Genomic DNA, 27,500 nt, shown 5'->3' on the forward strand with positions numbered 1-27,500 from the left:
AGCCAGGTGGAGATTTTCTCTGTACCTTTAAGAGTCCTATAGGCCTAGCCTTTTCATTTGTAACAACCAACTGCTCTGCTGCACTGAAGCCTGAAACACAGGTAAGCAAGTTTCTCTGTATTCCCTTAAGATTTTAACTTTTAAAATTGATGTGTATAATAACCAGGGATGAGAGTAAGAGTCGCACGAGCTTGGGATACAGCCAAGGGGGATAGAGGAGTGGCGGGCCAGAAAGAGCACTCTGCCAATGTAGTAATGCCTGGCACAGGTGCATTGTTAAAGACACTGTTAAAATGATTCATTTTCAATCCAATAGTCTGCAGTACACTATAAAATGTCCACAAAAGGTCTATATAGCTTCCAAATGACTGCTAAATGTTTTTTCACCTCGAAACAGGAGCTGAACTTCCAACTCTGGTAAGTATCCATCACAAATGGGATTTGACTAATGACAATTCTGTAATCTTGGCCAGATCACTGCCACTCTCACATTATAGCTGCTAAACCTGAGAGAGCAAGGTGTGGAGTGCCCTGGTGGATACACTGACAGTATCCACGGCGATGGTGTCGGGACATAGGCATTCTGTCTAGCTTGTAATAGATGGTGATAAACCTGGGAATTAAAATCAAATCAATAATCATTTGACTTCAATAGGAGATGTGTAGAAATAATATTAAACAGAACCTAAAATGCGGTTTGTAAATATGAACCAAATAAAACACCAAAAAGATAACCTACAGTCCACCCTGGTAGAGTCTTGGGGCTGATTTTAACTTTAAACCAGCACTAAACCTATCCAGTTCATTTAGACATATCATTACCAGCTCACCCCAGTAAATCACTGATTGAAGTCAACCTAGGTCATCAAGATAAAAAAAATCTTTGCATTCATCACATTTCTTAATCTTTGACTTTGGCACACTAATGTCGGCTTTAGAGATTTGACTCAAATATCATCCAATGACTTTTCAGCAGACCTTGTGTCCCAGCGGCTTTTTCTTCCTGGTCTTTGATTTCCAATGAAATAATTAATTGTTCAGTTTTCTGCTTACTTCAAAGCTCTTATTTTGAGTTGGGGTATTGCTGCGTGCCTTGAGTGTTTTTTTCTGAGTTATACTCTCAAAGCCTGAAGCTATCTGGTAGAATTTCAAAGGAACATCGTAAAACATCTATATCTAAAGTTATTAAAACAAAGTGGTTTTGTGATGCCCGAGTGTAATCAAGAAAAGGTCTTATCTTTTAGCTTTCCCCCGCATCTCGAGGTATTAACTATTGATGGGTGGATTCAGTTCTACGGATTGTTTTTTAAACTTAGAATAAAAATGGGATCAGACTTGTACCGTGTTCGGTGTAAACTTTTCTTTATGTGCTCTGTCCAAGAGGTCTCCCTCCTATGGCCAGGGTACTATACATGGTGTCCATGCTGTTACTGCTGGTGCTCTACTCTCCAGGGGTGTCCTCGGCCCCCAACCAGCACCTGTGTGGCTCCAGCCTGGTGGACGCCCTCTACTTCATATGTGGAGAGCGGGGCTTTTTCTACAGGCCAAACAGACCCTACAAGCGAGATCTGGAGCATCTGCTCGGTAAGGCCACGTAACGGTTTGGACTCATTCTGTTTAACTTGTGTAAAATACGTTTTAATTGTCCCCTTAATGGTGGGAGTTCAGAAAGGAACAGTGTGACATTGGCCCCAACATGCCAGGCTGGCTTTGTGTCTCTGCATTCACTGCCCACCATGTTTAAAGTTCAGACTCAGTCTAATGAGAAAGCCAATTTGGATTCCAGCTGGAGGGAAAATATTTAGAGGCAACATGCTGGAAACTAAATCTATTTGTCCGAAAACATCATTAGCGTGCAAAACCCATCTCACTCTTTTGAATTCAGTGGTGTGGCCAGGCTTTTGGTTGTCGCTTTCCACATTATTTTGTGTTATTTGGCTGCTCAAACATTATCTTGATGGTTTGAAGTTAACTTTAGATGTGTAAACTATGATACACCACTGTTGGAGCTCCGTCATATCACCTCTTGAAGTGTAGATTAACAAGACTAAACGGATTGTGGAGATAAGATTACCTAGCCATTTAGGCTCCTGCCTAAGCAGCATCAGCAGGACTTAACACAGGGCTAAGGAAACTTTCTCCTCTTCAAAAGGGTTCCTGTCTACAACGGCCAATCAGGCGCAGCGGCTGCGGAGTGCTCCGTCTGGCCGTGAAGAACCCAAGGTGAAGAGAGGCATCGTGGAGCAGTGCTGCCATAAGCCATGCAGCATTTATCACCTGGAGGGCTACTGTAACTGACTCGCTACTCCACGACTAACACCACTCATAGCTGGTAAAAAAAAAAAGTCAATTTCTGGTCCAATACTTGCTGGCTATGTCTTATCAATTGAAGGAAATAAAAGCTTCATGACCCATAACCCAAGGCTCCGTTCTGCAAAGATGTGAATGTGTGTTCTTTGTAGCAGGTATATAGTGTGGATGAAACGTGGGTTGTAATAGCCATTTGCTGCGCTCCAACCTGTGGCTGCAGTCCTACAGTGCTCTCTACTGGCTGAGGGCAGACATGGCCGAGAACATCCAAGCACACAAGGTTTTGTAAGTAGCATTTTTTTACATTTGGAGAGTAAAAGAAACCTCAGTAACACTTTTGTTTAACAAGAGTATTAAAATCTGTCTTTATTTACAAAGAAGAAATAGTTATTAAGAGCTATCCCACATGAAATAGTTACTGGTTCTGCAACCCTAACAATTGCTGAGAAAGTTAAAATGATAAAATCCCAAAACACATCTCATATTTTAATGCTGACTATGCTATTGTCCTCTGGACTGTGTGTAGACTTGCTATCTACTACCTCATTATTTTCACACACTGCTTCTGGACATAGAGTCTACTGCTAACATGTCTTTTTAAAATCAAAAACAGATACATAAACTCTCTATGTAACAATTTGCCACAAAAGGCTGTAAAACCACTTAACAAAATTGACAAAAAAAAAAAAAAAAAATAGTATTTCAAAGTCCAATAGAAATTCATTTTAGTTGTCACTTCTTGTCTGGCAGAACAGCTCCATTATGCATAATGATTTCCTGACAAAACAAACAAAGAATTAGGCTTCCACACAAATATCTTAGCAACTACATGAGGTGAAAAACAGAAATCATATAACTGTTCAATTCTCATCACATCTTGTGTGTTCTGCCCCTATATACTGTAGGTTTAGGGTGTTGCAGTTTAGTACTCACCTTCTTTAAGAGATTCACTTCGCCTGTTCTCCTTGTCATGTTGGAAAGCTTTGCTGGGATCAAACCTGCGGCGAGTAGAACCAGGGAGCTTTGACTTCAGCTGCTCGAGATCACTCTTCTGCCGGCTCACCTGTGACCGAAGCACCGACACCTCCTACACACACACACACACACACACACACACACACACACACACACACACACAAAATGGCACTCGGGATAGATACAAAACGCATGCCTATGGTTTGGAAAGCAGTCAGTGTTGCTGGCATGGATCACCTGTTTTAGAGCAATATTCTCATCTTTCAGCTTCATCACATGTTTGATCTTCTGCTTCTGGTTCTGGTGGCCCAGCAGACGAGCATAGGCATCGGACAACTTGTTCAACTCCTCCTGGTTTGCTCCGTTTTCATTGAGTAGCGCATTTCGCTCTGCTGCAAACGCATTGAGCTGCTCCTGTGGGCACACAGCAGCATTAATATTGAGAGGGGTTTCAACTCATCTGTTTATTTTAACTAAAGCCTGCATGAAGTGATTGATTTGACCACTTGGGGGCAGCGCAACAAGGTGTAAACACAACACTGACATACAGCTGGAGACAAGGTTGATGAGAGCAGTGAAACTGCATCCAAACGGTTTACGCTGAGTGGAACTGTAAAAACGGGTGAGAATTATCACTACAACGGACACCTTTCACATTACACATAAAAATATTGATTAGTGCAGCTTTAATGAAAGATGATCTGGACTATTCAGAGATTTCAAATTCTAACTGATGTAGAAATGACTGACCTGGAAGGGCCTGACTTTTGTAAACAGCTCCTCATATTGTTTCCTCCAGTGTTCTGTCTCTGAACTCTGGGAGCTTAGAGGAAAGGAATGAGGAGTTAAAATGTGCAACCGTAAAAAACTAAAATCACACAAACACACACACAAAAAAAGAAGAAAATCACATCTTGTTCACCTTTGGAGTTTTTGTCGCTGCTCCTCCATCTCCCACTGCAGTGTCACCTTTTCCTGAGTCAGAACTTGCACCTGCTCCTGCAGAGCACGGCTGTCTTGTCTCTGCTCTTCCAACTCGCGCCGCAGAGCTCGGGTCTTCTCCTCCATGAGGTCTAATTGGGCCTGGAAGCTCAGACCTCCTTGCCCAACCTCATCCAGGCGAGACTGAAGCCGACTCCTGTCCTGATCTGACATGTTTAGTTGGTTTTCAAGAGCAAGCGTGGCCTGCTCTTTGAGTTCTGCTTGAGACAGGAGATTCTTGTTTTCCCTGTCGACTATGTGAAGCGCCGCCTGTAGTCGGAGTGCCTCTGACCTGACCTGCTGGTGGGCTTTTCTTGCAGCCTCCAATGCTGCCCTTTCCTCCTGAAGGGCTGTCTGGATTTTAACTCTCTCTTCTCTTTCCTGTTGGAGCTGTTCCAGTAATGCCCCTTTTTCCTGGCTGACTTCCTCGAGCAGTTTCCGGCCTTTTTCCTTCTCATTCTGGAGCAGAGTTACACCCTGACCTCTCTGTTCCTCTAGTTGCCCCAGTGCCTCTTCTCTCTCCCACTGTAGCTGATGGATCAGGGCAGCGTGGCTCGCCTCCATGGCCTTTATCTCCTCATCTTTTTGTGCAAGGTGTATCTGCACCTCCAGCAACTTTCTGTCAAGTCGAGGAAGAAAGGGGAATATAAGAAACGGGGGGAAAGTGACAAGTTATTTTTATGCAGACTCCAAGTGAATTTCGAAGCGTACCTTGAATTCTCCTCCCTGGCTTCGGCTTCAGCTAACTGCCGCTCCTGGTGCTCCTCTAACCCCTCCTTCACTCTGTTGACCTCCTCCTCTTTCTGCTGCATCACTCTCTCCACCTCCGCTTCCAGGTCTTTCTGTCTTCCCTCTGCTCCCTGCAGAGCCCGTTTGGCACTAAAAAAGTAAGACAAGGAGCCTGTGACGCTCACACATTGACTGAATGTTGACCTAAACACAAACACGAATCCAACTCACATTGCAGGAATACTGACAACTGGAGCGCTCACCTGTCCAGCTCTGTGACAATGTCTCCCATCTTGCTCAGTGAGTTTGTGTGTGCCTCCTGGAGTTCTGTCATGGCTGCTAAATGCTCCTCTTTTAAGGATGCCACGTCATTGCGCTCACTAAAAATGACAAGCACATCGTTTTGATGTGTATGTATTTTGGCGTTACTGATACAAGCATCATAAGATTACCATTTTCACTTCTTTTATTTTGGTACTATTTTCTCAATTTGACAGACTTCTAATGCTCTATGTATGTATGTATGTATGTATATATATATATATATATATCAGCTTTTGTATTGACAAAATGTTACATTTTGTGAAATACTGGTCCCGTCAATACATCAATACAAAATCTGAAAGTCTTAACTCAGCAGACACAACTGGCCGATTCATTAAAGAGCTGATCGACACAAATTTAATTAAAAAAAGAATGTTATTTTACAAGCAATAATTCAAACATTATCTGGTTCCTAGCTTCTCAAATGAGACAATTTGCTTGTCATGTATAATGGTAAACATAATAGCTTGGACTTCTGGACTGCTGGTTGGCATTTCATAGATTAAACAATGAATCGAATAATCCAGAAAATAACTGACAAATGAACGATCTGAATGATATGCACCACTATGTGGTAAATGAGGTACCCCCATATACTGGTGCTGATCTGTACCACTATGTGGTAAATGGGGTATCCCCATATACTGGTGCTGGTCTGTACCACTATGTGGTAAACAGGGTACCCCCATATACTGGTGCTGATCTGTACCACTATGTGGTAAACGGGGTATCCCCATATACTGGTGCTGATCTGTACCACTATGTGGTAAACAGGGTACCCCCATATACTGGTGCTGATCTGTACCACTATGTGGTAAACGGGGTACCCCCATATACTGGTGCTGATCTGTACCACTATGTGGTAAACGGGGTACCCCCATATACTGGTGCTGGTTTCAAAGCTTTTAAAGTCTGGATGCTTACCAGTTCTTTGTAGCTGGCTGGGTTACAGGTACGCGATGCTAAGCTAACGGCGTGGGGAGGTACCTCATAATGGCAAAGATATCAATCTAGGGTTTATTTTATATTAACATCTATTCTTTACTTAAGTAGCTAAAGATTTATATAACACGTAGCCCATGTTTTTAGAGGACATGGTCGGTCGTGGCTACCCACATACCGTTGTTCACTGGGTGTGCCAATGCAACTTCCTAGCTAATGGATGCCTGAACACATCCCAGCTCTGGGAAGTGCAGTCATTAATTATCTATCACACGTTAATCCATGCAGTAAATCACGGAGTGTCTATGATCAGTAGTAACCACACATAATTGTAACATTTAGCCATCTTCTTATCTGTGATTATATTCGCATGATGATGTTTAGATTTGACCGGTGGATATTACGACGCGATGGGCAGCAGCTAGCGAGCTGTCCAAAGCTAGCTGTAGCTAGCCGTCAGCTAGCCGGGGTAGGAGCTCTGCAGACCCGCAATTAACTCATTTCTGAAGCTAGTTTCCGTGCCATGTCATCTTTAATTTAACCGATATTTTTTGTATGTGTATTAAGTTAAATGATCAAGGGAACGGCTTTATTTTTTTGGATATGTAGCTAGGTCAGTGAATAACCGATGTTAGCTAGTTATGTGGGTCATCACCGGGTTGGACCTGTTAGCAGGACAGCTGGTTAGCACGGCAGCTAGCTGGTTGAGCTGGTTTATTTATCACTCATTTAAAACAGGAAGGTAATACATACACATGCTTGTGTTGGTGAGGATTACTCTGCAGATTGTGAATGTGAGAACACAAACGAAAACGTACGAGTTTAGCTTGCCGTCCATCTACAGCATAGCTCTTCCGCCGTCCGTCATGGCACTTATAATTCGCGCGAGTGGAGTGTGACATCACGTGCAAAGGGTCTATATGCAATATAGGTAGCATTTTGGTCTCATTTGTAGTCGTAATACAGCAAAATTATATTTGGACTGGCGAAAAAAAAGAAAGAACTACAAGACCACGGAATTAAAAAAGAGAGCATTAGAGGTTAGAGAAAATTAAGACCAGTTTAAAATTAAGGCCTAGACCACTTATTATACTTCAGCAAATGTAACACGTGTCCCCAATGAGGAATTCTAAGTAATGACAACAGCGGCGGCGTGTCCACATGATACAAGCCTTCTGTGATCGCGCACCTGCCCACCCCTCCTCCACGCAGTTGCTAGAAACCAAGGAGGACACGGAGGATTAAAAACAAACATGATGGACTCTTCAGAAGATGTCATTATCGTCACTCGAGCTTCTGCGCTGGAAAGTCAGCGGACGCCACAATCTTCTAAACATAGTCATACTGAGAAATCCAGAGAGAGTTGTGTGGAGCTGGTAGTCTTAATTAGCTTTGTAGCAACTCATTTGGCAATGGCTTGAATGTAACGGACATTCACTAATATCAAAAAGTTACGCACTAAAGCTTTAAGGCCTAAAATTTTGATTTTGAAATGTTAGACTTTTTAAGAGCCTGCGGAAACCCTGCTCCTCAGTATGCTTAGCCTTTGGTTGCTCACCTCTCCAACAGTGCGCTGGTATCACTCAGCTGTCTCTTCAGCTCTGTGTTTTCCTCCTGCAGCCTCTCGGCTGCCTCCTGCCTCCGACGCTCCTGCTCCTCCAGGACGGCGAGCTCTCCCAGCACCTCCTCCATCTCCTCCTTCAGCTGCCTCAGCCGCTCCTCAGACTCCTCCCTCTCCTGCTCCACCAGCACAGACAGCGAGTCCACCAAGGCCTGCAGAAGACAGGAAAAGAGTCCGTCACGGCTTATGTCATCCTGCACTGAATCGAAAAAGAATGTGCCATGTAGGGCTGTGCAAAATTGTATTTGCGATTATGATTTTGGCTCCTAATGATCACAAAAACGATTATGTTGCACATTATGTTTTGCAAGCAAACTTATTTTGTCATGTGTTCTGAATGGAAAGTATGAAGGGAAATTTCAGTTCTAGGCGTTTTCATTGTCGATTTGTTTGTTTTTCAATTTCAATAATTGCAACATCTTTCCAAAAGTCAACAAGGAAGCGTGCTAAGTAATTGTGATTTCAATATTGCCCAAAATAATCGTGATTATGATTTTATTTCCATAATCGAGCAGCCCTAATGCCATGTGAGACAACGCGTGCGTAACCTTTTCTTTCGTCAGTTCCTCAGTAAGAGTAGCGTGTTCTAGCCCGAGCTGAATCTGTCTCTTTTTCTCGTCTCTTTTAGCTTCCTTTAGTAAGATGAGCTCTTTTTTTAACTCCTCCACTCTCCTTATCCCCTCATCCTGAGTCTTGCCTAAAAAGAAAAAAAAAGAAGAAAGAAAATAACCACACAATTCATGCATCATATAACCGTCAATTATTTCTGCAATTTAAGTCAACGGTGCAACAGGATCTTGGTGAACATACTTCTCTCTTCCTCAGAGAACAGACACCTCTGTTCCAGATGTGCCACTCTCTCGTCCAGCTCCTTCTCCGTCCGTCTGAGCACCTCTCTCAGGCGAGCCAGTTCTGCCTCCTGCTGTCGAACAGTCGCCTGAGACTCTTGGACTTCTTGGTTGGCCGAGTCCAGTTGCTCCTCCATGTCACTCACTGACCTTTGTGAAGACTTCAGCTCCAGCTCCTGGTGCTCCAGCCTCTTCTCCACTTTCACTAAAGCATCTTTAGACACCTGCAGCTCTTGTTGGAGTTGCTGGGCCTCCTCCTCTTTTTGTCCCAGCACATACTGGATGATTTCTAGCTCCGTCTCTAGTTGCCTGTGGGAAAGTGGCAGGTGAGTAGGGATGTAACGATACACTCAACTCATGATACGATTCTCAGGATATTTTTTTTTTAACAGAATGAGCTGCAGACAAATGACTAAAAATATTCCTTTATTTATATAAACTGTGCAAAACAACAGATTTTCAAAATCAACCTCTTATCAAAAGGGACACTGAAATTGTATTTTATGTTAAATAACAAAAATTAAATAAAAATTAATAAATAGATTTCTAAAACATATCCCACATCAAGATAACTAAATAAATAGAAAGAAATGTCTTCAAATAAATTAACTAAGAAGACAGTGACGTCAGTGAAATCTAAAGTAGATCATGCCCTAGGCTGTTTAACAACTGCATTGCGATGAATTTTTTCTCTCAAACTGTTAATGTGTTAGTTAACTGTAATTTGTAATTTGTTGTAATAAGCATTTATATTGATTTTTTTTACTGATACATATGAGTGCCATGGCATACAGATGAGAGCTAAACTTGCTTGAAGAGACCATTAGGCATGTGCTTACTTCACTTTCTCCATTTGAGAACCAGCAACAGTGTTCTCCTGTGTCTTCTCTCTGAGCTTCAAACGGAGATCCTAAGAACACACAAACAGGGCAAGTGTGTTTTTAACAAAGTCTGAATAAAATATGTCCACCTTTTGTAAGAATTGTTCTTACAAGCTAAGTTTATACCTGGATCTGGTCGTTGGCTGCATCAAGGTATCCCTGCACGACACTGATCTCCTCCCTCAGCTCCCGTATCACAGCTGGGAAAAAAATAACACAGAATTATGGGTGATAGGATAAGGAAGCAAACCCACAAACTCAAGCAGGAACACCGTTACCTATAACCTATGATGTCAATTTGTACATTAAGGGACATCCATACATCTTAAGGCCCAGATATACTAGGTTTTTTACAATGCATACGAGTAGTCAAGCGGCGGTGCCAACGGCGTTGTTTACATACTTGCCTGCGTACTTTGCGTTCCTTGGCTTGAGTGTGGAACAGCTGCTGACCTGCCTGTCAGATGATATGCTGCCCCCACGTTCATGTGCTGAATTGCATCTTGCGGATGCATAGCGTTAATTTCTGAAGACGTGCACAACCTACGCTCCAAAGGAACGCAGGATATGCGTGGCAGCCATCTTACGTACACGAGCGCGTAATTAAAACCAAGTATATCTGGGTCTTTAAGGTGCACAAGGCTGAAAAACCTGGCAACTATTCCAGGATTCTTTTTTTCTAGAAGCAATGGGTAAACACAACTAAGTGTGTGTAGGGATGTCCCCATGGCCAGTATTGGATCGGAGTCGATATGGGCATTTTTTACTGATCGGGGATCGGCAAATCGGCGATTCAGAAAATGTCACGATTCAATAACGATTCTTAGGCTCAAGATTCGAGTGAAAATAGATTTGATTCTAAAACGATTCTTGATTAAAAAAATGATTCACAGTATGTAAATGTAGTTAATTTTCCCATGGGATTGCAGTAGACATACAATAAAAAAAAATATGAATCAATTTTTGGAATTCTATGAAACGATTTTGAATCGGTAGAGTTTGAATCGCGATACGAATGTGAATCGATTTTTTTGCACACCCCTAGCAGTCACTCTGATCATTTACATCAGCTGAGCACAATTTCTGGCAGAATGTAAACCCGCAAGTAACTTGGCATTACACATTAACATGGCAAAAATGTCAACAGTGTGGAAGTATTTTAAACTAGAAAGTGAAAACAGTCCAACATCCACTTGCAATATCTGCAATACGATCGTTTCGCGTTGAAGTATCGGCTCGAGACTCGGTATCGGCAAATATTCAATATTTAAAAAAATTAAATAAAATATTACATCGGGGATCAAAAAAGTGTCGAGAAAAAAAGCAGGCCATACACACAGAACTCACCATGCAATCTAGCATTCTCATTCTCCAGCTCTTCATTTTGGGTTTTGGTCACTTGGTGAAGGTCCTCTGTTGAAAAGGTAAAAATCAAAGTACAGCCCTGGTTACTTCATAAACGTTTATTCTTCTATACATGTAAGTAGGGCTGAAACGATTCCTCGAATAATTCGATTACAAAACATCCTCGATGCAAAATGATTTGCCTCGAAGCTTCGTTAAATCAATGTTACCAACGTTGTATTGCTGACGGACGGTGTTTCCACACGGATCATTATTATTGTCGCACACCAGACGCTGCTCAGTCTGCTGGCGACACATGCCAGAGCGTAAATAGTGAGGGGTTAAGAGAAGAGACAGGCTGGAGAAAATGACAGAAAGTGTCCAAAGTTTGGAATTGGTTCAAACGTAATTTAAAACGAAAACTCCGTACAGTGTGTCTACTGCAAAATCAAACTAGCTTACCACAATAATATCACAACGTCAATGCTTCAGCATCGCAACAGAAAACATCCAGTCTAACTTAATCATCCATTCCACGAAGAGGACCCGACTAAAGTAAATCAGAGTCGTGTGGACGATGAAACTACACCAAACACAACAACTAACAAAGACAAGAAAATACGTAGCAGTGACCACAATCTGATCTAAAGAGCCGACTTGTTGACCATCCCGTCGGAGAAACAGCCGATTGTTGCGCACCACTCTCTCTCACTCTCTCTCTTCACGGAGAAACAGCTGATCAACGATCTAGCATAAGTGTAACAGAGCGGTGTAGCATTGTAATCAGATATATAAATTAAAATAGATTGAGTAAAATTAATATTTACATACATTTACATATAGGCCTATATACAGGTCAGTCTCAGGTTGAAACTTGTAGTTCTGAAAGTTAAGTTGCACAACTTAAGGTAATGTTCTGTATGTTTAATGTAGGCCTTAGTGTGAGGTTGATGTCATTTCAGAAAACGTTTTCTTTCAAATTTCTACAATGTAATATAGGCACTTAAATGCACTTCATATGTTTAGTTTTTTGAGAGATGATATTGTAAGCAATGTAGGCAACAAAAATGTAGCTTTTTCCGAAAATTGAACCAAACTGTTGTTTATTATTGCTCTTCAATAAAACAAAAGTATTTCTTATCCGATTACTCGATGGAATAATTGGTAGAATACTCGATTACTAAAATAATCGATAGCTGCAGCCCTACATGTAGCACTAACTGTTGCTGTTAAATCTTACCCAAGTCTTTGTTCCTGTCCTTCAGAGCAGCGACAGTAGCTCTGGCAGCTTGGAGGCCCGTTTCCAGCACCTTCACTTGGCCTTCAGTGTTAATCTGCAGGACATTTAACTCCTGGACACAAACACACACTATACATAAGCATCAGCATCTACTGCGGATAAAAATGTGATTAGCTATTAGCTGCGATTAAACCAACAGAGGATTATTTACTAAGTAATAAAAGGAAGTATGTGTACACCAGTTATACCTTGTTTTTAACATCCACTGTGTTCCTGGCCTCCATCAACTCCATGGTGAGAGAATTGATTTTCTTCTTTGTAGTGTCAGCAGAAACCTAAAAAAACAAACAAACACGCACTCCGTCATACTTTTCATGCAGCACTGCTAAGAAATTATTTTAGCACCTAAGACACTCTTATCAAGGTGTAATCAAGAAAGGATTTCTAAAATACACTAAATACGAACATTAGGGCTGGGACGATATGCGTTTGTCCCAATTTGATTCTTTCATGATACATGGGTGACGATTCGATTTGTATTGCGATTTTCATTTATTGCGATTCGATAATATTGAGTACTGCGATTTTCTTTTCCTTCTTTAACAAAAACAAAAGTTGAATAACCTCTCCGGGAACCATCACCTTATCATGGTGGAGAGGTTTGTGTGTCCTTATGAACCTGAGGGCTGTGTTGTCTGGAGCTTTGTGCTCCTGGTAGGGTCTCCCTTGGCAAAGTGGTTTCAGGTGAGGGGCCAGACAAAGAATGGTTCATAAACCCTATGAGTCATCGCGGAAGAGGTGAAGTTACCCTGACCGGAGGAAGCCCGGGGCCCCCGTCTGGAGCCAGGCCTAGATGGAGGGCTCGTCAGCGAGCACCTGGTGGCCGGGTTTGCCACGGAGCCCGGTCGGGCACAGCGCTAAAAAGCAATGTGGCACCTCCCTCTCCAACCCATGGGCCCACTACCTGTGGGAGGAACCGCTGGGGTCGGGTGCGCTGCCACACGGGCGGCGGTGAAGGTCAGGGGTCTCGACGGACCAGACCCCGGCGGCAGAGGCTGGCTCTGGTGATGTGGAATGTCACCTCTCTGTGGAGGAAGGAGCCAGAACTTTTGCGGGAGGTGGAGCGCTACCAATTAGATCTGGTGGGGCTTACCTCTACGCACAGTGTCGGTTCTGGAACCATACTCCTGGATACGGGTTGGACTCTTTTCTTCTCCGGAGTTGCCAAGGGTGTGAGGCGCCGGGCGGGTGTGGGGATACTCACAAGCCCCCGGCTGAGCGCCGCTACGTTGGAGATCACCCCGGTGGAAGAGAGGGTCGCCTCCCTATGCCTGCGGGTTGTGGGAGGGAAAAAACTCTGACTGTTGTTTGTGCATATGCACCAAACAAAAGATCGGAGTATTCAGCCTTCTTGGAGACCTTGAATGGAGTCCTGCATGGGGCTCCGGGGGGGGGGAGACGGGACTCCATAGTTCTGCTGGGGGACTTCAACGCGCACATGGGCAATGATGGAGACACATGGAGAGGCGTGATTGGGAGGAACAGCCTCCCTGATCTAAATCCGTGTGGTTGTTTGTTGTTGGACTTCTGTGCTAGTCATGGATTGTCTATAACGAACACCATGTTCGAACATAGGGATGCTCATAAGTGTACTTGGTACCAGAGCACCCTAGGTCAAAGGTCAATGATCTAGGGCTGAAACGATTCCTCGAATAATATGATTACAAAAAATCCTCCAAGCAAAATTATTTGCCTCGAAGCTTCGTTAAATCAACGTAATAAAGGTTATATGGCTCACTGTTTCCGCACGGAGGATTATTACTAGCGCACAACACGTTGACGCTTCTGTAGACACAATACTGACAGCCCAGATTACAAATGAAGGAAGACGAAAATAGCGAGGGTCTAAGAGAAGAGACAGGCGAGAGAAAACAACAGAAAGTTTGGGATCATATTCTTTCTCCTCACGCAGTATTAGGCTTCTGAAAATGTGTCCCCCAGAACAGTGTAGTTGAAAGGACCTGCTGTAAGCTTTGTACCGTCACATCTACCCTCTGGTTAGTGAACAGCTCTTTTGCATATCCAGTGCAAAGAGCCAGAGGCAAGAAGGGGAAGGGGATGAAAAATATTAACATTTGGGCCACCAAAAATGTACTTTTTTTTTTTTAAGGGTCTTGGAATTTGACAATAACATTTTTTGCTTTTTCTAAAAAAGAATATACAAAAGTATATATACAAAAGACAGGTTTCCTTTTTTGTTGTAAACAGCAATAATAAATATTTACTATAGCTGTTTACTAAGTATTTCTTATCCGATTACTCAATGGAATTTTCGGTAGAATACTCGATTACTAAAATAATCGATAGCTGCAGCCCTATAATGATCGATTTTATTATCATTTCATCTGATCTGAGGCCGTATGTTTTGGACACTCGGGTGAAGAGAGGGGCGGAGCTGTCAACCGATCACCATCTGGTGGTGAGTTGGGTCAGGGGGTGAGGGAAGACTCTGGACAGACCTGGTAAGCCCAAACAGGTAGTGCGGGTAAATTGGGAACGTGTGGAGGAGGCCCCTGTCCGACAGACTTTCAACTCAAACCTCCGGCGGAGCTTTTCGTGCATCCCTGTGGAGGCTGGGGGCATTGAACCCGAGTGGACAATGTTCAAAGTTTCCATTGCTGAAGCTGCGGCAAGGAGCTGTGGTTTTAGGGTCTTAGGTGCCTCAAGGAGCGGTAACCCACGAACACCGTGGTGGACACCGGTGGTCAGGGAAGCCGTCCGACTGAAGAAGGAGTCTTTTGCAAGAGGCAGTTGCAGGGTACCGAAGGGCCCGATGAGCTGCAGCCTCTGTCGTGAAAGAGGCAAAGCAGCGTGTGTGGGAGAAGTTCGGAGAAGACATGAAGTAGGACTTTCGGTCGGCACCAAGGTGCTTCTGGAAAACCGTTCGACACCTCAGGAGGGGGAAGCGGGGAACCATCCAAGCTGTGTACAGTAAGGATGGGACGCTGTTGACCTCAACTGAGGAGGTAATAGGGCGGTGAAAGGAGCACTTTGAGGAACTCCTAAATTCCACTAATATGCCCTCTATGTCAGAGGCAGAGCTGGAGGATGATGGAGGATTGTCGTCAATTTTCCTGGTGGAAGTCGCTGAGGTAGTCAAACAACTCCACAGTGGAAAAGCCCCAGGAATTGATGAGATCTGTCCAGAAATGCTGAAAGCTCTGGGTGTAGAGGGGCTGTCTGGGTTGACACGCCTCTTCAACATTGCGTGAAAGTTCGGGACAGTACCTAAGGAGTGGCAGACAGGTTCCCCTGTTCAAAAAGTGGGACCAGAGGGTGTGTGCCAATTATAGGGGTATCACACTTCTCAGCCTCCCTGGTAAAGTCTACTCCAAGGTGCTGGAAAGGAGGGTTCGGCCGATAGTCGAACCTTGGGTTGAAGAGGAACAATGCGGATTCTGTCCTGGTTGTGGAACAACGGACCAGCTCTTTACTCTCGCAAGGATCCTAGAGGGAGCCTGGGAGTATGCCCAACCGGTCTACATGTGTTTTGTGGATCTGGAAAAGGCGTATGACCGGGTCCCCCGGGAGATACTGTGGGAGGTGCTGCGGGAGTATGGGGTCCCTTCTCAGGGCCATCCAATCTCTGTTTGACCAAAGCAAGAGCTGTGTCCGAGTTCTCAGCAGTAAGTCAGACTCGTTTCAGGTGAGGGTTGGCCTCCGCCAGGGCTGCGCCTTATCACCAATCCCGTTTGCAATATTTTTGGACAGGATATCGAGGCGTAGTCGGGATGGAGAGGGGTTGCAGTTCGGTGGGCTGGGGATCTCATCGCTGCTCTTTGCAGATGATGTGGTCCTGATGGCATCATCGGCCAGCGACCTTCAGCACTCACTGGATCAGTTCGCAGCCGAGTGTGAAGCGGCTGGGATGAGGATCAGCACCTCTAAATCTGAGGCCATGGTTCTCAGCAGGAAACCGATGGAGTGCCTACTCCAGGTAGGGAATGAGTCCTTACCCCAAGTGAAGGAGTTCAAGTACCTTCGGGTCTTGTTCGCGAGTGAGGGGACAATGGAATGGTTTTTTGGAACGGAAGATTGGTCGGAGAATCGGCGCAGCGGGTGCGGTATTACATTCAATTTATCGCACCGTTGTGACGAAAAGAGAGCGGCGTCTCCCTTAGAGATAGTGTAAGAAGCTCAGTCATCCGTGAGGAGCTCGGAGTAGAGCCGCTACTCCTTTGCGTCGAAAGGAGCCAGTTGAGGTGGTTTGGGCATCTGGTAAGGATGCCCCCTGGGCACCTCCTTAGGGAGGTGTTCCAGGCACGTCCAGCTGGGAGGAGGCCTCGGGGAAGACCCAGGAATAGGTGGAGGGATTATATCTCCAACCTGGCCTGGGAACGCCTCGGGATCCCCCAGTCGGAGCTGGTTAATGTGGCTCGGGAAAGGGAAGTTTGGGGTCCCCTGCTGGAGCTGCTGCCCCCGCAACCCGACCCAGGATAAGCGGACGAAGATGGATGGAGATGGATGGAAAAGTTGAATAATTCACTTCTAGAGACAATGTACCAGCGCTAACGGCAACGCAAGGAAAAATTTGGGTGCACCTAAATTTTGTGTTGGTGCACCTAAATAAAAAAAGTTAGGTGCACCAGTGCAACCAAGGCAAAAAGTTAGTCTGGAGCCCTGATGTAGTCGCCGTTGGTGGTACAGTATAAACAGAAAATATTTAGGTGAATCATTGGTAAAATAAAAAATAAAATATTGATTCTAGGGAAAAGAATCAATTGTAAAAATCGTCGCAAAAATAAAATTACGATACGTACGATTTTCAAATTTCCCCCCACCCCTAATGAACATCAAAAGAAAGCACACCTTGTTTTTTAGGAACTCGTTGACTTTCTTGAGCTCAGCCCGCTGTCTGTCCAGGGTGGTGACATTGGCAGCCAGGCCCGTCTTCTCCCTGACTGCAGCCAGCAGCTTGGCCTCAGCCTTCTTCAGCTCCTCTTCCAGAGCCAACAGGCGGCGGTCCTGCTCCCCTCGCTGCTGAACCAGAGACCTTATCTGGATGGAAACAAAGAGACGCTTATTACTTCAACATCTGCAGTAATATTAGGAACAATGACCTCTTCCCTCTGAGTGTTACACGCTTAAGAGTGTCAAAACTGGACTCACAGCACGTATTTCCACATCACATCTCAACATTCTTGGACAATTGTGTACAATAATTTGTCAGTTACATGTGCAACATCTGTTATTATTCACTGCTGTTACTTATATTAACACTAGACGTCGACCGATTTTTGGCATTTTTTACATAATCGGCAGATGGAGTAAGCGTTATACATTTTCTTCAGACCTAAAACAAAGAAATGCTGCAGGTTGCTACTGTGTGCAGCACTACTATTGTTGAAATTGTTAATTTATTTTATTTATGAAAGTTTGCAGATTTGTGTTCTGAGATGTTTGATAAATGCTGCTAAGTGCACTAAACTTTATTTTTTCATTGAAACGTTTATTTGACTAAGTTTATTTTCTTCTTACCTGGTTCGTTTATTTAATATATTTTTTATACATTATTTATTCAATATATGTTTTCACATTATACATTTTTAATAGGGCCGTCAGCATTAAGGGCGATTAAGGGCCGAGCATAACGCGTTAAATTTTTTTATTTATTTTTTTTAAATCGCATGCCGCCATTTATTAATTTATTTTACACTTCGCTCGGCTTTGCGTGGTGCCTAACAGGCTACTATTTCATCATTACATCAAGCTGCCACTTCCTCCTAACACATCCTGCTGCTGCAGGCTGGGGAAACACAGCAGCAACACAATCCTGAATGGAGCTTTTTATTTTCGGACGGCTCGTAGACAAGTCGAAAGCCATATTACATACATTACATTCATTGTGTAAAGCCAAATTAAAATATCACCGAAGCACGTCAAGCTTCAGCTACCACCTACGAGCTAAGCATAGTACAGTTAACGTGACTGGAGAGTGCTACTAGTTGCCGACCTGTGCATGAAACCAAATCCAAAAAAATTACTACAGCTCTTGCGAAACGGGTGGCAACTAACTGCAGACCTGTCAGCATCGTAGAGCACTCGGGTCTTAAAGACGTACTACGGTTGGCATGTTCTGACCCGTCTCATGGGGACAGCAGCCCCACACAGCCTGTAGGACACGGAGAAAGCAGCCACACTGGAACTGCTGCAAGGTGCTGCAAACGCTGTCTCATTAACCGGTGATCACTGGACGTCAGTGAGGAATCAACATTATTTAGGAGTTACTAAACACTAGATTGACTCTAGATTCAAATATGTGACTAGATTCACACATTTTCTTTTGTTTACAGTAAATAAATAAATAATAAACAAATACAAATCTTAAAATCAAGTTCATAAAGTAACTTTCTTTGCATTCATTTGATTCCCAATCAAGATCCTCTGGTAAGAATGGCTTTCCATTGTTAATATGTACTTAAAAACTGTTCTGAAATGCAAAATAATAGAATTTTAATCATGTGATAAAACATGTGATTAACTATAATAATTCAGCAATTAATCGTGATTAAGAAAAAATTCATTTGACAGTCCTAATTTTTAATTTAAGTATACAAGTGCCTTTTGGTGAAGTGTTCAATAAATGTTTTTGTAATTATTAGTATTACATTTTAGCTTTGAAATAGAGGTTTAAAAACAAGCACATATCGGCCAAAATAAATCGGCAGCATTTATCGGTCGGCTGACCCTGATTTCTAAAGATTGGCATCAGCCATATCGGTCGACCTCTAATTAACACTGTACTTATTTATGTTTGTACTCTATTTATGTTCACACTGCACTACAATTTGTACAATTTTGTTTTGGAAACAATCTTTTTAGCCTAATTTTACTTTTTGACCTAATCTCACTTTGCTTAACGTTTCTATCTTACTGTAGCTATGTTACTTTATACACTTATTGGTTTGCTCTTTTCTTACTACTTTTTAACCTTAACATTTGACTGTGAGCAACTGCAACTAAACAATTTCCCTGAGGGGCTCAATAACGTATTCTGATTCTGATATGTGGTTAGCTTGAAGCACAAATGTTCCTTTGATGAAGTGTACGTTAGTTACCTCTTTCTCTATGAGTTGTTGCTGCTTCCTTTCCATGGTCATCATGGCATTCTTCTTCTTTACACTTGAACCTTCAACCTATACACACAACATCAGTTAGTTTAGGTTAGTTTTATGGCAGGAGCAGTTGTTAGACTGGCAGATCTGTTACCGAGGAGACATCTGATTGGCGTTGTTACATGATGAAATAAAATACAACTTACAAGACCGTCGACCGACATAGTCCTACGGACAGGTGACACCATGAAACTTCTGGAGGGCGATGGTGGTGGCATAGCGGCTGGAGACGCACATAATTAAAATACGTGGCACAAAACGTTATGCTTTAGATAACTTTATTTTTATTTCCTTGTTGCATTATGCTTATCAAATGTACCCACCTGCCTTGACAAGTCTGAATCGATCAGATTTGTCGAAGGAAGCAGCTCCCTTCAGGTCCCCAGGTTTGATCTCATAGGACCCCGGTGGAGGGGCACAACCTACGGCCAATAGCACAATGTTAGCCATCGTTGTTGGTTTAACGTTAAACATGTAAAGACCCTGGTTCATGTTTGTTTTAGCAATTACAATTAACGTTAACGGTAACTTAACTTACCTAGCTAGCTAACGTTAACGTTACACATATCAGCTAACGTCAAACACAAGCTAACGTTAACTTTACTTACCGTTGACTAACTTGAGTGGATAATTAGCCAATATGCTAACGTTACTAGCTAGCTTTTGAATGTCACTTACCTACGTCCTCATTGAACCTTTTCAGCGGGGCTCTTGAAAAAGACATTTTAATCCTCCGTGCGTTCACCTCACTATTTTTGAATTTCCAAGCGTAAAGGCTGCAGTGGAGCAGCTCCCACACAAAAAAAGCTTCACGCCTTCACCGCTGAAATTTCAAAATAACGTAAAATGTACGTTTACGTGCGTGTGGCCAATAGGCAGCGAGTCCTGGATGACGCTATCCCTCCCTTTTTTTTTGTGTTGAGTGATGGAGAAAGACATACATACATCCATGAGAAATACACTATATTACTCTCTCTATGGCTCTGGTTAGTGTATGTTTTGGTCATTCGATTTTCATTTCATAAACAGGTATTATAAAACAAAAAACGAATGGTTATTTGATTTTCGTTTTAAAATACAAAATTTGAAATTGAAATACAAGGCGTTTTTTTTCATGGTCAAAAGCGGATGGGAGAAATTTAAAATATGTTTTTATTTTCATTTTCTATTTCTTATAACAAAAAATAAAACCACTCGAAAATAGAAACGAAAAAAGGCCCGTTTTTTCAAATTCAGAGACCGGATGTTGTCATTTCCAATGCAACAGCGCCAGTGTAGGCTACCACTGTCAGTGTTGCTTTCAGCCCAGGCTAAAATGACTTTGAAAACCCAGCTATACTCTTGATAATGCTTGGAGGGACTTTTATTTCATAATGTCACATTTCTTTATTCCCCTCTCTCCCTGCCTCCCTCTGACTCTCCGTCTCTACCCGCAGCAGACAACTTCTCCCGACAGAAGAGAGTCAAACCAGCTGAGGACTTGACTTTCAGTTCACAGCTGTAACGTTACTGTTACACTATCGTTACCGTACAGCGCCAAAGTCTGGTCCCAGCAAACTTTCTGTTGCTGCCGTTAAGCTTGCTGATCTGGCAGAAAGTCACCGGCGGTTCGGGATCAGATCATGGGGATCGGACCTCCGGTGCTGGGTCTAATGTTATAATGTTCGCTGCTGCCGCTGCAGCTAGCTAGCAGGTGTAACCTAACCTGTGACCTGGGTCCCCGGTTCGCTCTATGTTCGCCGGTGCTGACTGACTCTGGTCCGTCTGCAGAGCTAGCGTTACCCGCTCTAGCTAAGCTGGGAATCAGACCAATCTGCTGCGCTCGTGTTTTATTCATATTTTCTTTTCTTTGCAGATAGTGATATGCTTTGATGCACTGATGTCAGGCAGGCTTGCTAGTTGCTTTTAGTCTGAGTCTGTGAGATAACCAAACTTCCTTTGAACATAACGTGCAAATAAATAGACGGAAATAAATAAAAGTCCCCTGAAATAATACAAGTAAAACATATAGGCCATTGAACTATAATGACTAATGCATATATGTATGCCTCATTTATGTATTTCATAGCCATATTTATGTAAAGAGGTGCAAAAACGGATGATCAGTCGCTCAGGAAGTTAAGCTACAGTTTCCCTCAGCTGCAGCCTGCTTTAAAGCAGAACTGGTCGGCTCCACCCATAGACAGTATATAAGGTGCTAGTCATGGATGGATTAAGAGAACGCGCTACTGCCTTGGAAATGCAACATCCGGTCTCAGAATATGAAAAAAATGGCATTTTTTCATTTCTGTTATCTAGTGATTTCATTTTTAGTTATATGAAATAGAAAATGAAAATCGAAGCATGTTTAAAATGTGTGTGTGTGTGTGTGTGTGTGTGTGTGGGGAGGGGGGGTATGGGTGTGTGTGTGCGTGCGTGCGTGCGTGCGCGTGTGCGTGTGTGAGTGCGTGCAAAATCCATGTATGGAAGTATTTGTAGTATTTACTATCCATCCATAGATTAATATTTAACCGCTTCAGCCTTCTTACATTGGGCGAGAGTTTAATTCATACCTCGTAACAGCATATGTGCATATGTTTCTAAAAAATAAACGACATTTTTCCTTTGCTCCTATCAGATGTTGAATTTTAATTATATCCACTAAGAATTACTGTAATGTAGCGTATCTATGAGTCGGAATAGGAAACTATGACACTTTATACAAAGCTGTTTAAATAGGAGTTTTCTTAGTTGTGGACTTGTATACTCTATGTGTGCCAAAGAAAATTAACTTTGTATTAACATTGCAAAAATGAACACGTTAGAAATGCTGAGGTCATGAGTCTACACGTAGCCAACCAGATCCTACTGACCCAAGACATTTTTACTAAAGCCACCAACCAAACCCTAACATAAACATTTAAATAAAAAATACATTTCCTAGGTATTTAAAAAGAATCACATTTGGTTTTATTAAACCGCTCAATTATATTTTCTGAAAAATGTATGTCCCCATATGGCTTGAATGTTTTCCTCTGTGTTGGAAAATACTAAATCCCTTCTATTTATTTAATCTGCCACGTAAAATCATAGAATTTAACTTTTTTTTTTATTATTCTCCTCATATCATTAAATTAAATATCAAATTAAATTATTATTATTATTTATGTCAGTGGGTCAACAAACCTAGCTAGCTAATTCATGTTTCTACATGTAAGGGGAAAGCCCCGACACACCAGAACGAACATGTACAACTTCAACACTGAAGAGGAGTACTTCAGGTAGAACCCACTGAACACACAACTTCATTTTTTCAGTTAAACATTTTTTATTTTATGGAAATACAACATCATTTCCAATCCTTTGCAGGACCATTGTTGTACATTTTATATTCTTTTTCTCCACTTTTTTGTACTTCAAAACATGGTCACTTGTACAACAATATAATAAACAAAGCCTCATGTCACAAATGGAGCCATTGATGACAATAAATTACACTTGCCATGCTAAGGTTTTGAGATGATACATTAGTTCCTTCCTTTTTACTAGATTAACCTTTAAATGAACAGTACGTCGGAGTTGAATAAATATGATAAAAAGACACTGGAGTTAAAAAAAAGAAAGTTTGTTCATTCAAAATGGAGCAGAAAAAGATTAGAGGGCAGTTTGGGGAGGGTTACTTCTTAATAATGCATTTGTTTTCCTTCTTATGAAAACAAAAATAAGGACACATTTTGCATATTTTGCTAACACTGCTAAATCTAAAGCAAAAGTCCAACAATAGTAAATACTGACTACATTTAGGAAACTGCCCTTTAATTAGAACTGACATTTTAGTTGATTTTTGTTTTTCCTGTATGTGCTGAGCTCTGCTAGACCAACATCACCCATTCACACTCTGAACAGGTTCATCTAGCACAGCACCGTCTTTATACAACCTAATCCGGTTTCTTTTCTTTTCTTTTTTTACTCTTGAAAAAGCAAACACATTTACCCAGTTGAAGATGTGTCTTTTCCAAATTGTAAATAATATCACTGTATTCATGTACAGAATATAAAAAAATCTTTCCAACAGAGACAAGAGAGAGCGAGAGAGAGAGAGAGAGAGAGAAAACAGTTGATAAGGTTTCCAGCCAGTAGTAGAGAGGCAAGTATACCAAGGATGTGTAAATTAAAATATTAATAATTAAAAACAAGAACAATTACAACACTCAACACTTCACTTAGTTCAACAGTGAAATTTACAGTGGAACTGGTACTGAATAAAAATGTGTCAGAAAGACGTAAGAAAACCAGATAAGGGGGGGAGAGAAAGAAAAGCAAATCATAAATGTGATGTACCTTCATTCCTTTGAAAGCAAGCAGGTGAGAAAGTATTCAAATGCATCATGATAGACATGGTGTACCATGAACAAGGGCAGACCAGATTATTATACAAATGACTGAAATGTATCACAATAAACAGGTTTGGTAATAGAGGACACTCATAATGGTAGCACAGGTGTACTGGTGCCTGTGCTGCTACGGTTAGTAGCTGTAGTAGCACTTAGGAGCACCATGTTAAAAGATCCTTATAGAACTTAGAAAACTTAGTTATTTTGTTGCATTATTTAGTCTTTTATTTAAACCATGTTCGATTTACTTTTGTCTCCGCTTCTTGATTGCAAATTCTAGTCCCAATGGCTGGGAACGTCAAACAAGTGGCTTCAGATTATAGGATAGAGATACTCTTTTGGCATTTGTGTCAGTGGTCCAATCCACAGGTGTGCAGCGGAAGGAATAAGAGAAGGCATGCATGAGTCTGAGTGAGAGCCACACAGATAGTAAAATAAAAAAAAGACAAAGTGTGAATATACACTTCCGCCTCTGGCCTGGTCCACATCGAAGGGTTAATGCTTCAAGAATTCAGAGACAGACACATTTTTAGATAGAGGAAGAGCTTCAAAAGGATTTGTCTTTGGATTCTTAAAGCCAGTGTGGAGCCATCGTAGTAATCCATGACTCTACAAGACCAGGGAGAGGCAGAAATTAGGTTCACAGCTATGTGTGTTTTGAGTGTGTGTGTGTGTGTGTGTGTGTGTGTGTGTGTGTGTGTGTGTGCGTGCACTATGTGTGAAGGGTCTTTTTCAACAGGTGGTAGCCAGGGATTGGTGTATAGGAGGCTGGAAACAGCGAACGTGCTCCACAGTGGAACTGTCTGTCTCCACCGCCTTCATGTACTTGTTGAGGATGGCAAAGATCTCATTGTTGAGAATCTGATACTTCCTAATGCGGTCTGCCATCTTCTTCAGGGGCTGTCGAGGAAAACAACAGAAAGAGGAATAAGTCGGACGGTGTATGACAGGTGTGTTTTAGTGTGGGTGTAAATGTAGAGGATAAAAGTATACCCACCACATTTTTGATGATCTCATCCTTGCCGTCCTGTCTTTGGACTTTGAGCAGGTGGTAGCAGAAGTCAAAGAGGTCAAAACGACGCTGCTGTCCCAACAGCACGATGATGGCACAGCCGGCCCAGTTCAGCCCGTCCCCGAAGCACTGCCTACAATTAATGGCATCACTAATTGAGGAATTTCAAGCAAGAATGTGGGCAACGCATTTTCAGACAGTGAGAAAAAGAAGAAAGTGAGAAAAAGTGCTATCTGTGGGAGAGAAAGCTCCATTGGCAGTGAAATGTGTTTTTTACTTTATACATCTATTACATATGCAAAAATCTATAACACACTAAAAGACAAAAAAAAAGAAGCATAATAGGGGCTATTAAAGATGACATAATTAACTGTGAAACAGTATCTGGTCTCTTCTGATCCAAGTGTACCCTGTAGTGTTTGTATCAGCTGCTGACGCAAAAATGTCCCTGTCTGGACTTGAACTAAAGTGTGGTCACGGATACATACTCTTTTATTTTATTTTATTTCTTATTTCTCACACTGAAGTAGAGCCATGTCATAAGTAGCAGCATGATATGAATGCTTTGCTTATGGCAGAAGACGAATAAAAGTCAAGGTGTACTGAAAAAGTCTGTTTCCATTAAGCTTTATCACATCTTCTCTTTCTACTAGGGCTGTCAGCATTAACCCGTTAATCGCGATGCGATTAAGGGCCGAGCATAACGCCTTACTTTTCTTTTTTTTTTTAATCGCCTTTCGGCATTTATTAATTTATTTTACACTTCACTCAGCTTTGCGTCGTACCTAACAGGCTACTATTTTGACCCTTTGCAGCACCGTTACTGATCATCAAGCTGCCACTTCCTCCTAACACATCCTGCTGCTGCAGGCTGCAGCATGATGGAGAAACACAGCAGCAATAACTCTGAATGGAGCTTTTTATTTTCCAAAACTCCCGGACGGCTCGTAGACAAGTCCAAAGCCATATGCACGTTGTGTAAAGCCGAATTAAAATATCACGAAGCACGTCAAGCTTGAGCTACCACCTACGGAGCGAAGCATAGTAGTACAGTTAATGTGATGCTACCAGGCAAAGCAGTATTTTGGAGAGTGCTACTTGCCAACTTGTGGATGAAACCAAATCCCAAAAAATTACAGATCTTGTGAAACGGGTGGCAACTAACTGCAGACCTGTCAGCATCGTAGAGCACTCGGGTCTTAAAGACGTACTACGGTTGGCATGTTCTGACCCGTCTCATGGGGACAGCAGCCCCACACAGCCTGTAGGACACGGAGAAAGCAGCCACACTGGAACTGCTGCAGAGTCCAAACGCTGTCTCATTAACCGCTGATCACTGGACGTCAGTGAGGAATCTACATTATTTAGGAGTTACTAAACACTAGATTGACTCTAGTAAGGATAGGGATCTTTAGGTTTTAGTTAGGTACTTGAAGGAATTGTGCAATAATGACATATTCACGCATTTTTCTTTTGTTTACAGTAAATAAATAATTACAAATCTTAAAATCAAGTTCATAAAGTAACTTTCTTTGCATTCATTTCATTCCCAATCAAAATCCTCTGGTAAGAATGGCTTTCAATTGTTAATATGTACTTAAAAACTGTTCTGAAATGCAAAATAATAGAATTTTAATCATGTGATAAAATATGCGATTAATCGTGATTAACTATAGAAATTCAGCGATTAATCGCGATTAAAAATTTTTTATCGTTTGACAGCCCTACTTTCTACACATGCCAACTTTTCCACCAAGCCATGAGTACAAACTTTCACAATATTTTGTTTAGCTTTTGGCCAGATTTCTGGCATTTTAACTGAATAAACAAATCAAGCATTCAAGTTAACAAAAAGGTACACAATTCCCCCAGGAATAAAGTCAGGGTAAAATATGTTTATAATATTTATTATAAAGTATAACATAATATAATATAATATATATATTTTTTTTTATTTTAATTTTTTTTTTTTTTTGTGGATATTGGCAAACCGATACGCAAAAGAGTGTTGAGTTCCATGGTCATGTGTGGCTGCAGATTATCCAACATACTCCAACTGTACACAAAGCAGCCAGCTGCCACTTACTCAGCTGTGAACTCGTGTGTGCCCACAGGGATGCAGTAGACAAACTGCATGGCACTCCACAGGCGGTGGAACTCCATACACTCGTCGACATGCATCACACCGTTGGTGGGCGGGGGCCCGCGCCACACCCCGTCCTGCAGGAAGCTGCGGATGCGCGTCAGGATGACTTCGAACATGGAAAGGCCGCAGCACAGGCGCTCTTTGGTCAGCAGGTCCCCCTCACGGGCAATGGCAATTTGCTGATGAAAAGAACAGCCGTAATACTTTATTATTCGTATTGAAATATTAAGGGAGAAACTGAACAAAAATATTGAAATAACTAGTTTTAGTTTGTTTTATCAAGTATCTATAAAAGTATCAGATTGGTCTTTATCTGTCTGCTTTCTTAAAGACAGAGTGATGGTAAACTAGAGCTGGGTCATATGGAGAATATCAAATATCACAATATTTTTGATCAAATACCTTGATGTCAATGTTGCTATGATATTGACAATTGGTGCTTTTACAAAATATTTACGCAATGAGATGTTTGATGAATAATCATCAGTAATGTGGATATAATGACTAAGTGAGCAAAGGCAAATAATAGAACAGCTACAACAGTCTGGTAAGTTCAGAAAATGACATCACTTTACTAGTGTAGCCTTTAAAACCAGGAA

At 42.1% G+C, this 27,500-nt stretch overlaps 3 protein-coding genes across 4 annotated transcripts in view; 1 reads left to right on the forward strand and 2 right to left on the reverse strand.

The window, feature by feature from the left end:
* Positions 1-1,394: 1,394 nt before the first annotated feature.
* Positions 1,395-2,298, forward strand: insb (preproinsulin b). Its single transcript, XM_078259953.1, has 2 exons — positions 1,395-1,584; positions 2,153-2,298. The coding sequence occupies exons 1-2, from the start codon at positions 1,395-1,397 to the stop codon at positions 2,296-2,298; spliced, it is 336 nt and encodes a 111-aa protein (XP_078116079.1).
* Positions 2,299-2,651: 353 nt separating this feature from the next.
* Positions 2,652-20,194, reverse strand: hmmr (hyaluronan-mediated motility receptor (RHAMM)). 2 transcript variants are annotated; one of them, XM_078261259.1, is made up of 20 exons: positions 20,049-20,194; positions 19,694-19,792; positions 19,517-19,593; positions 19,314-19,391; positions 17,065-17,253; positions 12,444-12,530; positions 12,196-12,307; positions 10,959-11,024; positions 9,738-9,811; positions 9,570-9,640; positions 8,693-9,039; positions 8,431-8,579; positions 7,820-8,034; positions 5,259-5,375; positions 4,978-5,145; positions 4,208-4,885; positions 4,036-4,108; positions 3,523-3,699; positions 3,244-3,397; positions 2,652-3,087 (listed from the first exon to the last, which is right to left on the reverse strand). In XM_078261259.1, exons 1-20 carry the CDS (start codon positions 20,092-20,094, stop codon positions 3,071-3,073), a joined length of 2,994 nt encoding a protein of 997 aa, XP_078117385.1. In that variant the 5' UTR covers positions 20,095-20,194; the 3' UTR covers positions 2,652-3,070. The 2 variants fall into 2 exon arrangements, with proteins under 2 accessions (XP_078117385.1, XP_078117386.1); XM_078261260.1 differs by lacking the exon at positions 5,259-5,375.
* Positions 20,195-22,657: 2,463 nt separating this feature from the next.
* Positions 22,658-27,500, reverse strand: part of cyfip2 (cytoplasmic FMR1 interacting protein 2) — a 32,012-nt gene continuing 27,169 nt past the window's right edge. Inside the window, exons 28-30 of the mRNA XM_078261261.1 lie at positions 26,842-27,080; positions 24,741-24,888; positions 22,658-24,643 (exon numbers count right to left, since the gene is read on the reverse strand). Of these exons, the coding sequence (XP_078117387.1) occupies positions 24,476-24,643; positions 24,741-24,888; positions 26,842-27,080 (555 nt within the window). The 3' untranslated portion in view covers positions 22,658-24,475. The remainder of the gene's footprint in view (positions 24,644-24,740; positions 24,889-26,841; positions 27,081-27,500) is intronic.

Source organism: Sander vitreus, chromosome 10 (genome assembly GCF_031162955.1).
Source record: "Sander vitreus isolate 19-12246 chromosome 10, sanVit1, whole genome shotgun sequence".
NCBI lineage: Eukaryota > Metazoa > Chordata > Actinopteri > Perciformes > Percidae > Sander > Sander vitreus.